A 16,373-nucleotide genomic window follows, 5' to 3' on the forward strand; every position below is an offset into this window, starting at 1 on the left:
ATGTGTGTGTGTGTGTGTGTGTGTGTGTGTTTAGTGGTGGAGGCAAGGAATGATGGCTCATAGTATAAACAAGGAAATGCTCACCATGCTTCTTCGCCAACAAGCAAGCACGTTATCATCTCAGTGTGACATTTACCTATTTGATGAGTTTTTTCATCAGAAGGATTTAAAATTCATATTTACTGAATTTTTTCCTGGCTATAACATGTACTATAAAATTCCTCGTAATCCATTTCTTCCTTTGAAAGTCTGATTCTTGGCCTTGTTCCCAAGTCCACAGGGCATTCTGACCGCATTTGCTCTACTTGTAGGGATAAATTAAGAGCTGATTGGTATAGTTTGGGAGTGTTGGGATTCTCCAACTCCTCAGGCACTTTCAATTCTCCCCAAGTGATCCTATCCAAATTCCTGGATGCCTAACCTTTGACCATCAGGGTGTGATCTTGACCATGAAATCCCATCAACTTTATTTTAATTAATTAATTAATTTATTTTTTGCGGTACGCGGGACTCTCACTGTTGTAGCCTCTCCCGTTGTGGAGCACAGGCTCCGGACGCGCAGGCTCAGCGACCATGGCTCACGGGCCCAGCCGCTTTGCGGCATGTGGGATCTTCCCGGACCGGGGCACGAACCCATATCCCCTGCATCGGCAGGCGGACGCTCAACCACTGAGCCACCAGGGAAGCCCTCCCATCATCTTTAGACTTCAGTTTTTCTTTAAAGTGTACTGTATATATCTCCAGATCTAGTTTAAAGTTATCTCAGAGCATCAGTTAAACTGATTGTCAGTGCTATGGAAGAAAATCCTCATAGAGAGAACCTCATGAAAGTCTGGAAGGATTACACCATTGAAGATGCTAACACTGTTAGAGAAAAAGCCAAGAAAACCATCAAGCTCAAAACAAATTTCCGCTAGAGAAAACTGTGTCTAGATGTTATGCATGACTTCACAGGATTTACGACAGAGCCAATCAAAGAAATCATAAAAGAGATTGTGGATATGGCAAAAAGGGTGAGAGATAAATTGTTCCAAGATATGGGTCTTGGAGAAGTTCAGGAGCTAATAAATGCCACACCAAAAAAATTCAAGAAGTGGGCTTGGTGGAGATGCATGCTTCTGAAACTGTGCCAGACGATGAGGAAGAAGATGTAGAAGAGCAGTGCCAGAAAACAAATTGACGTTAGACAATCTGGCAGAAGGGTTTTGATTATTCAAGACTTCTTTTGACTTCTTTTATATGGACCTTACTATGATACAGGCTCTGAAACTAAGGCAAACAGTGGAAGAAGGATTTGTACCACATAGAAACAGTTTTAGAGATAAGAAAACGTCAGCTAGAAATTATGATGAATTTCCACAGAGTTACAGAGTGTGCCTGCCTTTCCTGCCTCCCTTCCCACCTTCTCCACACCTTCGGGCCTCTGTGGTCCCTGAGGCAACAAGACCAACCCCTCCTCTTCCACCTCCACCTCAGGCTACTCAGTGTGAAGACAACGAGGATGAAGACCTTTATGATGATCCATTTCTATTTAATGAGTAGGAAATAATCATCCTGCCATACAGTTCATACATAAACTTATCTGCTGTGTGTGAGTGTATTCCTGTAAAAATCTTATAACTGTACAGCAAGAACTGTATGAGATGTTTTTGTGTCATCATTATCATCACCATCTACATATTCCTTGTGTAGAACAATGTGTGTATTGAAGTGGATAGCCTATCTTCACATAGGCATAGGTGAGTGATATTTAATATAAAATTAATAATGTGTTCATTTTCTTACGTTTTATAACTTTGCTTTCAAAGAATTACATTACTGTAGAGTATGCCTCTTTCTCTCATAATTGGAGAAACTCCATATCAGCTTATCATCATGGGTCAAGTGTTTTTTTTTTAAATTGTAACAATGTTCCCAATACTATATTATAAATATTACTCTATGCCATAAAATTTTATGATTTATTCATTTGTGTATAGGCTGGGCTACTATGAAGTAATTGTATCAATTACACTAGGCTATCATAAAGAAATTATATTGCTCCTGCTTCATTATCAATGCATGTATCATTATACCTGTAAATAAATGTGAATTTTTTTCACATTATGTTTTCATTTTTGATGTCTAGTGTTAGTACTGTGTATAATATCTATAGTGTTTCGTATCATATCAGATAATATTGCTGTAGGTACTGATAGACCTCATCTTGTAGATAGACCACACAAACTTACAGTACGGATAAATATAGTACAGTACTGTAAATATAGTTAATCTTCCTTATGATTTTCTTAACATTTTCTCTCTTCTAGTGTATTGTAAGACTACAGTATATAATATATGTAACATGCAAAATATGTGTTAATCTACTATTTACATTATTGGTAAGGATTCCAGTTAAGAATAGGCTAAAATTTTGAAGTTTATTGGTATTAATTAGGAGGTACAAACTATTACGTATAAAATAAGCTATAAGCATGTACTGTACAACACAGGGAATATACTCAATATTTTATAATAACGATAAATGGAGTATAAGCTTTAAAAATGGTGAATCACTATTATTGTACCCTTGTAACTTATGTAATATCATACAGCTACTATACTTCAATTAAAAAAAAAAAAGATGATGGGGGAGGGGCGACGGCTGCCCGAGAAACATCAGTCTGTGGGAACGACATCGGGGAAGGTTTTAAAGTGCCTTTTTGTTTTTGTAAAAGAGGAAAATTTGGAAAGACTGAAAGAATACATTTTATATGTGGACTTTTGCAAATAAAAATGTCTATTATAATGGAAAAAAATTTTTTTTAAAAACCTCAACATGACATTGAAGCAATGAGATAGAGCAAAATGCTTAGAGGAAAATTCTCAGCATTAAAACCAAATAAAAATGAATGACAGGGTTTCCCTGGTGGTGCAGTGGTTGAGAGTCCGCCTGCTGATGCAGGGCACGCGGGTTCGTGCCCCGGTCCGGGAGGATCCCACATGCCGCGGAGCGGTTGGGCCCGTGAGCCATGGCTGCTGGGCCTGTGCGTCCGGAGCCTGTGCTCTGCAACAGGGGAGGCCACAGCAGTGAGAGACCCACGTACCGCAAAAAAAAAAAAAAAAAAAAAAAGAATGACAAATGCTCAATTCAAGAGTCAGAGAAAAATAATAAAGTTCACAGAAATAAAATATAAGAAATAATAAAATAAATGGATACATTATTGAGGTAGAAAACAGAAAAACAATAGAAGAAATAAATAATACAAATATCCTTTCTTGAAGAGGGGAGAAAAAACATATAGATAATATAATTTAAAATTACAAAAAAAAGTCAGAAAGGATAAAATTATTGTTCAAAATTATGGAAAGTAAAAGCAAAACAGCAAAAATATAAAAGCTACTGTGATCAAATCTATTCAACTAAATTTTAAGTCCTAGATGAAATAGAAAAATTTTTAAAACACAGGTTATAAAAATTTGACTTCAATTAGAGACAGAAAATCTAGAGAACAATGACAATAAATAGAATAAAGAAACCCCTCTCCTTCCCCACCAATAAAAAGCCAAAATAAAGTGTATGTCTCAGATGTTCGCTCAAGGAATTCCGAAAAAACTTTTAAAGATCAGTGTTGTCAAAGTAAACTATTCCAGAACATAGAAACATAAAGAAAAATATCTACAATGTCTTTATGAAACAAGCATACCCTTGATTTAAAAACCAGAAAAATCACACCCAGGAAAGAAAACTATATACTAATCTCACTTTTAAATATCAATACAAAAATATTAGTAAGAAGAATTTGATATTACATCTGAAAATGGCACAGTGTTATTCCAGTGTTTCAAGAGTGTTCAACATTAGAAAATCTAGTCATGTAGTTCATCATATTAAAATATCTACAAAAGAAAAAAAAACTCGATCCTCTCCGTAGATGCCATGGGGTTATTTGACAAAATTCAACCCTCACACATGCTAAACAGCACTTGATAAAATAAATATCTTAACCCAATATTTAGCCTCTTTCTTATGAGGAAACACTTGTTCTTTACCATTAAAATTAAAAACAAGTCAGGGAAAAATCCTATCTTCAGCCAATGAAAACAGACTAGGAAAAGCAATTAAAGGCATAAGAATTAGAGGGAAAGAGCTAAAAGTGCCTCTATTTGTATATAATATTATATGTATATATATATAATAATTTCTTAAAGGAATCAAGGAAAGTCTATTCTGAAAACTCATTGAATTTTAAAAAGTAGCTGGCTCAGAAAACAACATAAAAAAGTCATTAGCCTTCATGTATACAAAGAAAAAAACAGAATAACCTAATTACTACAACAAAAAAGAACAAAAATGAAAATATCTAGGTTAAAATGAGAAGTGTAAATCCATATGAGATAAATTTTGAAACACTTCTGAATAAAACATAAATCCAAACATGCTGTGTTCTTACTTAGGAAGGATTGGCATGATAATATATTATTAATCCTGAAGTTAATTTGTAAATTCAATACAATGCCTCAAATAGTGAGCATTAGTACTATTAGATCATTATAATATTCAGCATTAATAAAGCATGATGATTATATCCTGATAATCCTATGGAGTTAGGGATTTATTTTATTTTGTTTTATTTTTTTGCGGTATGCGGGCCTCTCACTGTTGCGGCCTCTCCCTTTGCGGAACACAGGCTCCGGATGCGCAGACTCCGGACGTGCAGGCTCAGCGGCCATGGCTCACTGGCCCAGCCGCTCCACGGCATGTGGGACCTTCCCGGACCGGGGCACGAACCCGTGTTCCCTGCATCGGCAGGTGGACTCTCAACCACTGCGCCAACAGGGAAGCCCTAGGGATTTATTTTTAAGTGAAAAATTTAGGTGGAGAAATGTGTCTCAATATGGCACTGTTTATTTGAGAAGTTACAGGTAAGTACAAATATACGCCTCTTTTGTCAAATCACAGTTTCAAATGAACACATAAACCATATTTTTAAGTGCTATATGTATGGGGAGAAAATGAGTAGAGAGAAGAGAAATCGAATCTAGTTTATATTCCTTTTTATAGATTTAATTTTGGAATCATGTAAGTATCAATATTTTAGATTACTGTACAACAGAGTGTAATAAACAGATCTTAAACATTTAAGGAAAAATAAAACCAATAATTTCAACCTTATATTGAGTACAAAGTATTATCATACTGAAAATATTATTTTTTCTCCAAGGGATTTCTAAATACAGTAATTTGTCTCCATAGTCCAAGGACTGGAAAAAAAAATCTTCATCTAATAATATGATATAATAATCATTTATTTGGCAGTAAGTTTGGCACATTTTCCCTGAGACTAAAATTTAATTATGGGTTAAAATAAATAAATATTTAGTTTCATTAAGAGGTAAAGTGAGAACTGAACTCATAACATAGGTTATTTTTAAAATGTATTTTCTAGCTCTGTCCACTGAAAAATCCTAGAAGCTCCCACAGACTACACAGATCATGCCAAAAGGACTCAAGAACCAACTTAAAGATGCAGAAACTGTATAACAAAGGCATGCATTGAGTGCCAGTTAGGATAGTAACTATATCTATAAAATTTGTTTAAATTCATAAGTTCATAACAATTTTGAAAATAAAAATCTTCCTCAGTAAATATGGAGAATAATAGGGAATCAATTCATCATTTTTTGAAAATTCTTAAAGGGTCCAAGGTGAACAGAGACTCAGCTGAAATCCAAAGCAGGTAGTGTGCTCGGGGCAGTAGGTCATTTTATTTACTATTTTTTATACTCCAGAAATATTTACCTTTCCGTAGGATGTGAATTATTTCCTTCAGTTAAAAAAAATGCTAATATACCACAAATTAAAACAAAACTAATTTTTTTTTCTTCTTAAAATCTATGTCCTTCTGCCATGAGTGTTTTGGATTGAGAAATAATTGTCAGAAAATAGCAGGGCTTTACTACAAATTTCCCTAAAATTGAGAGTGGGACAGGAAGCTGTACACAGAACAACTGTTCTTTAGTATGACAGTGGGCTATGGAGCTCTTTTGACTTGGAGAAAACAAGTAGATTCATTATGGGACATTTATTCAAAGGGGATGGGTCCAAGGGAATACCGTACGCAATATGGGGAACATTACAAAAGACTCAGAGAAAATCACATCGTGACTGAATATGCTGATGTTTTTAGTAAATGATGACTCAGTTAGCTATAAAACGTTTGAACTAAGATATCCATTTACACATTAGACATGTTCATTAGATTAAATGGCAAAATAGGATCCTAATGTTGTATCAAACAGCACAGTATCTGAAACATAGTAGGCACAAAGTCTTTGAGATATTATGTGATTTGAAGCCAACTTTGAAGTTGGAATTTTCCATGTATCTGGGCAAAATAATTTTGCTCTTCCCAAATTACACCATACAGATTTTTAAAAGTCACACTTGCTGTGCTAAAGGAATAGAGAAGTGGAGAGTATTAAGAATGACAACCATTAAAAGTGCACATGTCAGACAGAGAAAGACAAATACTATATGATATCGCTTATATAGGGAATATAAAAAATATAACAAACTAGTGAATATAAAAAAAAAGAAGCAGACTCACAAATATAGAAAACAAACTAGTCATTACCGAGGAAGGGGGAGGGGCAATACAGGGGTGGGAGAGTGGGCGCCACAATCTACTGGGTGTAACACAGGCTCAAGGACATATTGTACAATACAGGGAATGTAGCCAATATTTTGTAATAACTGTAAATAAAAAGTAACTTTAAAATGGTACAAAAAATGTTCTAAAAATTCTTTTTTAGTCTAAAAGAAAGAAAAGTGTCTATGAATGGGGAGACCCTGTTCGTTACCTGTGTTTCCTCATCAGGACTTTTATTTTCCCATTGGAATATGCCTTATGTAATCCATCAATCAGGAGAATCAATGGTATGACGAGCAATTCCGGCCATACGGAGATAATCAAGCCCTCATAAATCCTGTTAGAATAAATAAAGCCTGAGAAATGGGTTTGTTAGCACAGCAATCAAATTTCAAAACTGCCTGCCTGCAGGAGACAATGTGTCGCTGATGAGCAGAAGAGAAAAGAGAAAATGTTGGCTAGGGAAGGTGTACTAACTCTTAGAAGGGGAGCAGATGTTCAGGGTCTTTCTGAGATACCTTCAAAAGAAGGGTCTGTGTAAACACCCAGCCTCACTGTTCAATGCCTTAGCCATGCCTCTAGCTGAAATGCCAGGACTAAGGATCCTGTTGCCATTAGTAGGGTGTTCTTACCTCTTCTGGGCCGTACATCGGGCACTTACCTTTCGTCTGTTCTACTACCGATCTTACTTGTCGCACCCTCATGAAAGAGACTGCAATCTCAGATATAGAACTTCCCAGCCTCTCATACCTAAGATGGGGACTTGCAACCAAAGGCTGGACAATGGAACTTGAGGGAATTACCTTTCCTTATTAAAAACAATAGTCACTCTTTGCCTATCTATCCTTGGACATTGCTGTGGAAGAATGTATTGTCTGAGGCAGCTGCAACCAATAGGGCAAACAGCACACTGAAGCTGGAGAAGGGAAAGGGTGGGGGGAGACTGGAATTTGATTTCCTTCTTGATCTGTTAAATGGTCCTTAGAGGCACCCAACTTTAGCTCTCTTGTGATGTGGTCAGTAAGGTTTCTTGTCATTTAAGGCAATTCACTTGGGGATATTGTTAACATTTGGATTCTGATTCAGGAAGGCCCAGGTGGTGCCTGAGAGTCTGTATTTCTAACAGACACTCAGGGGATGTCCAAGCTGCTTATATATCGAGTCACCAGTATTTAGGCAACTTTTAAGCTTGTATTCAGTTACTTGAAGCCACGTGCATGCCAAATGGCGACACTGAATAGAGAGGGACTTGAAAGTTGAATCCAATCTAAAGCTATGCATGACAAAACTTAGGGATTCACCAGCTAAAAAATGCATAGACAGGATTATGGATTGTGAGAGCTTTGAGGTCATCATGGTCTGTATTTAAATCCTGGTTCTGTCATTTACACACTGTGTGACCCTATTGGAAAATTATGTAACCTCTGTGAATCTTGGTTTCTTCAGAGAACAGTGCCATCTGTCTCACATGGTTGGTTTGAAGATTAGTTGAGATTATGGAATGAAAAGCCTAGGTCTTGAACAGATGTGAGTTTTCTATGATGTTATTGGCGGTATGGAATTCTGTATTGTCAAGCTTCACTCATGCCAAAGATTGCTTAGTTAAATTGGTGCTAAGTCTGGTAGCAATATACAGATTGTGGCAGTCAGCACAGAGTCTTTCCTTGTAACCAAGCTGCTGTATCAAAATCCTGTGACTCCTGTTATCAGGCTACGTTAAACTTAATTGGAATTTTTAAAAATATAAAAAGTAATCAAAATTGTACTTTTACATGACTTGTTTCTTCTTTTAAAACTTGTCTGCACTGTCTTTGATGAAAGAGAAAATTTTTAAATTCACAAACTCTCCCCCAGAATTGCTGGAATATTGTCAAATGAAATGAAAATATTGTTAGCAGATCTGATCAGTGGTAAGCAAAATCTATTGCCTGTAGTGATAGGAGGGTGGAAGATAATGCAGTTTTCTTCAGTCAGATTGCAAACAGGATGGTGGACACCAGCTATGACTCTAAATGTTGCAAAGTGCTTTCTGGATTTGCGGTGTTTGATGACCAGATGAGGTCTTCATGTTTTCATGTTTATAAGCCTGGGTGCTTTGATCAACATAATGCTTTGAATACCTCCTGGAGTGATTTTGGAATGTTCTAGGACTAATGCCAGAGCAAGGGAATTTACTTACAACTTCTCAGGCATATAGTTATGACCTTGTGAGCAAGGGTTTCCATGGATAGGAATAGCCTTACATATCTCCAACAGAAAAAGAAAACATGTTTTAATATTACATACATCCTCTTGACATTAGGGAATCCATGTGACTTCAAACATGGCAACAGTTGTGCACTGGACTATCATTTACCTTTTAGTATTGTTGCTATCAAGTTATTCTCAAAAATATCTGTAACTATATGTTTAAAAATTCAGAATCCATTCTCAGTTGAGGTGAATGTGGGTTAAAACCTTCCTCATTTCAGGAGTACTGTAGAGCGGAATGGGTTCCTAAGTTGGCTGGAGCTGGGTTTTGGGCTATTTACTCATTAATTATGTAAATCTGACAAGTTACATACTTATCTGAGACTCAATTTCTTTATCTGTAAAATGGGAATCATAACAGCTATTTCAGGGGATGTTGAGAAGATTCAATTTGATAATCAATATAAAGCACTTACTACATGCTTGGCACTTAGTAAAGATCCAATAACTTTTTGGTAGAAACAGCTTCAAACCTGAAAGGAAACCACCTCTTTATTCTCATTTTATTTCTTCATCCTATAATACTCACAATGATAAGCTCTTGTGGGAAGAAAGGGTTTCCTCAGAAAGTAAAACCTGAGATGACAGTTGGTGCACGGGTAACTTATTTTGGGAAGTGATTCTAGGAAATAGGACTGAGAAGCCTGAAACGGGGAAGAGGGACACAGAAGGACACGCAGATGTGACAGCTGAGTTTCATGGGGCCTTCTAAGAACCACGTATAATAGAATGTCTGAGGGGAGAAAAAGGGGAACATAGAGTTACTTGCTCCTGTTTTCCATTAATTGGGTTGCAATGGGTGCATTAACATTGTCGTATGGGTCTGTAGTATGTAAGTGGTGAGACTGTTGGTTCTAGTAGAGAGACAACATTAGCAGCAGAGAATTCCCAGAAGAGAAAGCGAGAGAGAGCCCAGCTGAGGTGTCACAGTTTATTTACGCAATGCTGGTTGCTGTAGGATGTGCAGGTGATCAAACCATGTGAGGAAGGACACAAATGGTATTTCACACATGATTCTTTATAGCAGCCATGTGTCCTCAGTGACCCTTGAGATTTGGAGGTAATTCAGTCCCAGGTACCTCTGTTTCAAAGCACACCCTTTGAGGACAATGGCTTAAGTAATTCTCTTTATAGTAAAGACCAAAGTTTCTCACCTTGTTCTAGTAGGTCTACAACTGGTATCAACAAGACCCTCAATGGTGATTTCTATGCTAAATATCCAATCAAAAAGGACACATCGGGTTTCCCTTGTGGCGCAGTGGTTGAGAGTCCGCCTGCCGAGGCAGGGGACGCAGGTTCGTGCCCCGGTCCGGGAAGATCCCACATGCCGCGGAGCGGCTGGGCCCGTGAGCCATGGCCACTGAGCCTGCGCGTCCGGAGCCTGTGCTCCGCAACGAGAGAGGCCACAACAGTGAGAGGCCCGCGTACCGGAAAAAAAAAAAAAAAAAAAAAGGCACATTTTCCAGGTGAGCTGAGATTCATGTTTTGAAGTGAGTCCTCCGCCCTAAGTTCTGTCAGGAAACTCAAACAATACACAGTCTCCTTAGTCCCAAGTGTTGACATAGAAACCTCAGTGGAGGCAATTAAAGTGAAAAACTGCTTTCCCCTTTTAAAATAGTTTCAAAATATTATGTGGTTATCTCTGTGGATGATTTAATACTGCTTACCTTTTTTTATTATAGAATTTTTAGTTTATGTTGAGTCTTTTTTTTTTTTTAACTTTAAGGGGAAAATAACACTTGGAAAGCTTCCTCCTGGAAATAACACTTGCAAAGTTCTAGAAAACTCTTAGAATGTATAAACACATATGAAATTGTGAGGTTATGACCAAAGGCAAATATATTAAGGACAAAATCCAGCTACGTGATTCCTTTAATAATTGGTGTGTGTGTGTGTGTGTGTTCTGGTAAGCATCCCCTTTATCCAAAATAGCCCGCTTATTAAAACTCAGATAATCACAGAGATAAAAATTTTTCACCTTCCTACTAATCAGTAGTTTTCATTTAATATCTATTTAGCCTTAAAGGTGAAAGTGGGTTCCAGACAAATGTCTTTCACATTAGAAGCTGTATTAAATTAATTGAAAAATAAACATTGATAATAATAATAAAATAAGAGAAATGAACAGTAAAAGGTAAATACTTTTTAAATGTTACTCAAATAGACAATCAATAAAACCACATCTTTCAGTCAACATAATAATTATTTGCATCATAAAAACTCTAGTTGTTGAAATTTAAAATATCGATTAAAAAGCTGCAATTGGACTTCAGCCTAAAAAGAAATTTCCATCTTAATAAAATAGGCAAAACTTTCCTTTTAAACATGACACTTATTTTTTTAAAAAAACGTGTTTACTATTCTTGAAAAAGACTTGAAATGGGTCTTTCAGAAAAGAGCTTTTCCCATTTTAAATTGAATCCAACAGAGCAGTGAAGATGCAATTCGAAAGAACCCGGAAGAAAAGCAGAATACCCAAAAAACGATTTATGTGTTTCCAAAAACCCTGATTTGGGGTTGATGCTTTCACAAAACAAGAGGGTTACTGAGCAATTCCACGACATTTTAAAGTTTCCTCCTGGTGTTCCGATGTCATGATAATCCAGCCTGTCTTAAGGAATTTTTAAAACCACAAAAACACAGTCCACTGCCTAGCTTTAACTGAACTTCTGAGCTTGACTTTTGGACATCTCTTCTGGAAGATACCTCAAGTGAAGTGAGAAGATACTCTTTGACTTTAGTCACCAAAGTTAATATTCTCATGACCTAAATTGACTTCATACAGTCAAGTTTATTTTACATTCGCAGTTACTCACTACTGCAAGTCAACACAGCACAGAAATTAAGGCATTTTGTGCCTTAAAGAGTACACACTGCTGTTCATGAACTTTTTGGCCAATGAATAAAAAGTATTTCATTTCTAAATCTCACCAGAAGGATTTAAATTAAATAGTAACAGATGAATTGGACAGGCACGGAATACTAAATAGGAACTAGCAAATGAAATAATCCAGCTCTTTGCTTTTACCATGAAAATGAGAATTGATTCTTCATTGAGAGAAGTAAAAGGACTCAGTGTTTTAAAAAAGCTTTCTCCACCAAAAGAGCAAAATAGCACTCAGTGGCATTGCAGTGTTAACAAAATTTCTTTATCAGAAACTATAATTTAATATTTAAGTACCTAATTTACATGTGACAAGGTATCATATTCAAAAAATTAAATTGCAACTAGAAAACTATTAACCACTAAAAACAATACCAAACACAACCCAAACATTTATAGGAAAACAATAGCTAGAATTTGAATTGGAAAAAAAAGTTTCATCATATTTGGCTCATTAAACAAAGCATCCATTACAGACTGTAAAAGAGTGTTTCTTCTAATTCATCAAAAGTTTATCCTTTGTAGCATGAATACATGTAAAGATAGATTTATTGACTTCATATGCACACGTGTGTATACATATTGTGAGACATACCTCATGTGTTGATTTAAAGATATCCTATCTACTGATAACTGGTTGAACTTTGGAAGGTGCTGAAACCCATATTTCTACATGACCTGTGACCCATTTAAAAATGTCTTTTTATAAACAGAAATTACATAAAATACTCTGGTTTTTATTAACTGAATCTTAAGCATAATAATAGACAATGAAGGAATTGCACTTATTTTAAAGGTACAGTAAAGTGTTAGATTGCAGCTCAGACATCAAAGATCAGGGACTGTAGTACTGATAAGTTGTGCATTATATGCAAAGATGACGGTGGCCACTGAAATTAAAATGAGAGCAACTAATTACAGAACCAATAGGGGGATAACAGAAGAAAACATGCACTACTCCTACTTTAATGCAAAACTAATTTCTCCCAGGAAACCAACCCTTTGACCTTTCTTACACAAAGAAACAGGTTCTGCACCCTTGGTAACACAGTAGACATGGACTTCTGTATTCAAATTCTAGTTCATTGTCTCTGAGTGTGCTGTTCCAGCATCATCTCCTTAAGCTGCCCTTGAAATTCTGGAGCATCTACAATATTACAGTCTCTTGGTTAGGTTTCATTGAGCTTCAATATCCCCTTCAGTTCTATATAAATAGGGTCCTTTATTCATCTTCTTCTGGTTCCTGTGGTAATATGGGTATTTCTTCCTTTAAACAATCACTGAAGAATCTGAGGATTGTGCTGTAGAGATGATATTTGCTCTTCTCAGATACGTCATGGCCTTCATCTGGGTAGACCTAAGATATTGAAGGGAACGGAGATTTAAAGTTATCAAAGCAAGTCTTCTTCCTCAGAACTCATTACTTTAGCCCCATGGCAACAGAACTTGGGAAAATAATATCTGACCAAAATCTCATGTAATTTAACTCTTTGTTGTTCATGCTAAACTTTCCTTTTTTATTATAATCATATCAAAATCAACATTTGAGACAAAATACGATTTTATGCATTTATATTGGGATTTGTTGGCCAAAAAGTTAGAGCTTTCTACGTTCACGTTGAGCAAGGTGGCACTGACATCACCTTAACTAAATTTTAGATAGTTTTGTAAGTTCTTTCTCTGTCCCTTTGAAATGTATGTAAATCTTCTTTCAGACTCTTGCCAGTTTTACAACCCAGGAAATTTCTTTCTCAAGGACTTGGAAACCATCTCTTTGAAATGTAAACATTGAAAGAGAGACAGCACCCCCCTATCTCCCAGTCTCCAAGTTGTAAAACTGCTTCCTGTCATAAAGATAAAAGAAATGTTTCTTAAGGCTGATTACCAAACACAGAAGGCAATGAGTCCCTCCATTGGGGCTCTTAAAAATGCTCCAGCCCCTTGTTTTAACAAAGTTGAGTTTACTCTTTCTCCTCTATTGCAGTAGTCTTGGATAAAGTTTTCCTTGTCTGTTTAATCTTGTGTAATACAATTTTTACTTTGACAATGTCCTTCCAATATAAACGACATTAGTGAGTTTTCTAAAATATAAATGAAAATACTGTCATGTCAATTCCTGAGTGTAAAGTTTTTAGATGGTGCCTCGTTTCCCTCTGAGTAAAGCCTCACAATCCTTTACACTGTCACTGCCATGACTCTCCATCTGTTTATCTCTACATCTTCATCTTTCATCATTCTAACCCTGGTTCCTGTGTTTTAAGTATAATGAACGACTTTTAGTTCTTCCAAATGCTGAGGAATTAAAACAATTTTTTCCCCTTCCATGACTCCTGCTTCAGATTGAAAGTTCCTTGATGTGTAAAGTATGTCCTGTTGACCCATTTAGCATAGAGACCCCTGTAAAGTAAATCCTTGATAAATATTTACTAAATATGGTTGAATGCAGAGATGTAAATGACGTAAGGATGTTTTGCCCTCTCCTTTTTCTCTCATGTTATTTACTCAAAACTATTTTCCCCCACTCTTTATGATGAGTGATGGAAACGGACAAAAAGACAAAGGAACTAGAAAGGAAATAAAAATTATTATTTTAAAATAATTCATTATCAGTGATATGAATAAAAAAGTTAGAGAAGAAAAAAACATTTTTGAAAGAGTTTATGCAATTCACATATAAAACATAAGGTGATCCACATTCTCACTGTAATTAGGAAATAAGAACACAATTTGGTAGCTGAAAAAAACAGTAAAAATGAAAGGGTGGGAGATGGAGTCATATAGAAGCTGTGTTCTGCATTTTACAACTAAAAAACCAAGGTAGAAAAACATATTTTTTTGAAAAAGTAGCTTACCTGCATAGTATAATTCACTCCAGCTTTTATTAGGTGTTTGATTAATTCTGCTGAATGCTGGAAATGAACTTTTGCTGCAAGAAATTAAATTATGATATTTGAAGGAAATACATTTTTCAGGATCAGAACATTTTTATATCATTTTTTCAAAGAGATTATGTATTTATCTTCCAAAATTATCAGCAAATCGGATAACTCAACCAATTAGACTTTTAATGCTCCCATTTAGTTTTGGGAAGGGGACAAGTGGCAAATGTCAACAGGCTTTGCACTAGAAACTAAACAGAAAAAAAAATAATAACTGGAAAATCCATTTATGGATTTTTACTTTATATCCACTGCACATTTAAAAGACTGATACCTAGCTTTACCTGGAAAGCCAGTAGATACAATGGCAATAAAACTTTGAGCTTCTCATTGTAAAAAAATAAATTAAAACAGCAGTTACTACTAAGCCTCTACTTTACAGAATGGTGATTAGATTTATTATATTGCATATCATTTATTATTTGTAATTATTCACGTATTTTATACCATTATAACGATTTTAACACAGTGAACACCTCTCTGGATAGTAATAGCAAAACAGCCTTCTATTCCTTTCTGAGGATTCCTAGGGCCATTCTCAGACACTGGCATTCTGCCTTATATTAAATTAGAAAAGAATACCTCATGTTGAGAAAATAGCATACACATATCATTACTCAAGGGCTAAATATTTAATGTGGACCATACTGGTTTCTCCTCTTTCCTTCTCCCTGAACCTCAGTTCCAAAACTCTGAAATAAGCAGCACAGCAGCCTGGGTGTGGGTAGCAGCATTGTCCCTAACTAGCTATGAAGACTTGGACAAATCACTTACAATTTTTTTTGTGTAGCACTTAGCTCATATGCTGCCTTGGCAATACATTCCTACACTGTGTATCTTCAAATTTCTGTAAATAACTTTTAAGCTCACATGTTTTGACTGTCTTTGTAAAACTAGGGCAGCCTTATCAATAGTTTAAGCTTCTTCATTGTTCTAATGCTGTGGTACTGATTAATCCTGCTACAGAGCAGACAATAAAAGACTCCACATAATCGTCTATATCTTTTAAAAGTCTACCTATAATCTTTTCTAACATTCTCTTATTGTACTTAATGGGAAAATTACCATGCCATTTCTAAGTAACTGTGCAAATTGCTCTGTAAATGTAAGCTACTAGAAATGTTAATAAATAGGGCAATGACTGAGATAAAATGATCCTTTATATACCTCATTTGTTTATTGCAGAAAACAAATTGAAAAGGACTCCATCATTCAGCTGCATGGACACAGCTGAAAAGATAAATGCATAAATGGATTTTCCAGTTTTTTTTTTTTCTGTTTAGTTTCTAGTGCAAAGCCTGTTGCCATTTGCCATTTGTCCCCTTCCTAAAACTAAATGGGGGCATTAAAAGTCTAATTGGTTGAGTTATCTGATTCGCTGATAATTTTGGAAGATGATAATAATGGTGGTATTATAGTATTATTGACTGAGTACCTATAACCTACCAGTCCCATGTGGAATGTGTGTGTGGTATATGTGAGTACATTTGTGTGTGTGGTGTGCGTGAGTACATTTGTGTGTGTGTGTGTGTGCAAACACACAGGTGTATTTTCTTTGAAGTGACGAGTGCTGAAGGTCTGCTTACATTTTATCAGGTAGGTGAAGTCCCAGGCCCATGACTGGATGAGTCAGGGAACAACAAAATTTACCTTAATAATTAAAACATA

The 16,373-nt window shown here is 35.9% G+C and overlaps 1 protein-coding gene across 3 annotated transcripts in view; it reads right to left on the bottom strand.

Moving 5' to 3' along the window:
• Positions 1 to 11,006: 11,006 nt before the first annotated feature.
• Positions 11,007 to 16,373, bottom strand: part of DPP10 (dipeptidyl peptidase like 10) — a 1,290,245-nt gene continuing 1,284,878 nt past the window's right edge. For all 3 annotated transcript variants that reach the window (XM_012535464.2, XM_004276493.4, XM_049712621.1), the window contains exons 25-26: positions 14,619 to 14,692; positions 11,007 to 13,123 (exon numbers count right to left, since the gene is read on the bottom strand). In XM_012535464.2, the coding sequence (XP_012390918.2) occupies positions 12,989 to 13,123; positions 14,619 to 14,692 (209 nt within the window). In that variant the 3' untranslated portion in view covers positions 11,007 to 12,988. The remainder of the gene's footprint in view (positions 13,124 to 14,618; positions 14,693 to 16,373) is intronic.

This window comes from Orcinus orca, chromosome 7 (genome assembly GCF_937001465.1).
Source record: "Orcinus orca chromosome 7, mOrcOrc1.1, whole genome shotgun sequence".
In the NCBI taxonomy this organism is placed as follows: Eukaryota; Metazoa; Chordata; class Mammalia; order Artiodactyla; family Delphinidae; genus Orcinus; species Orcinus orca.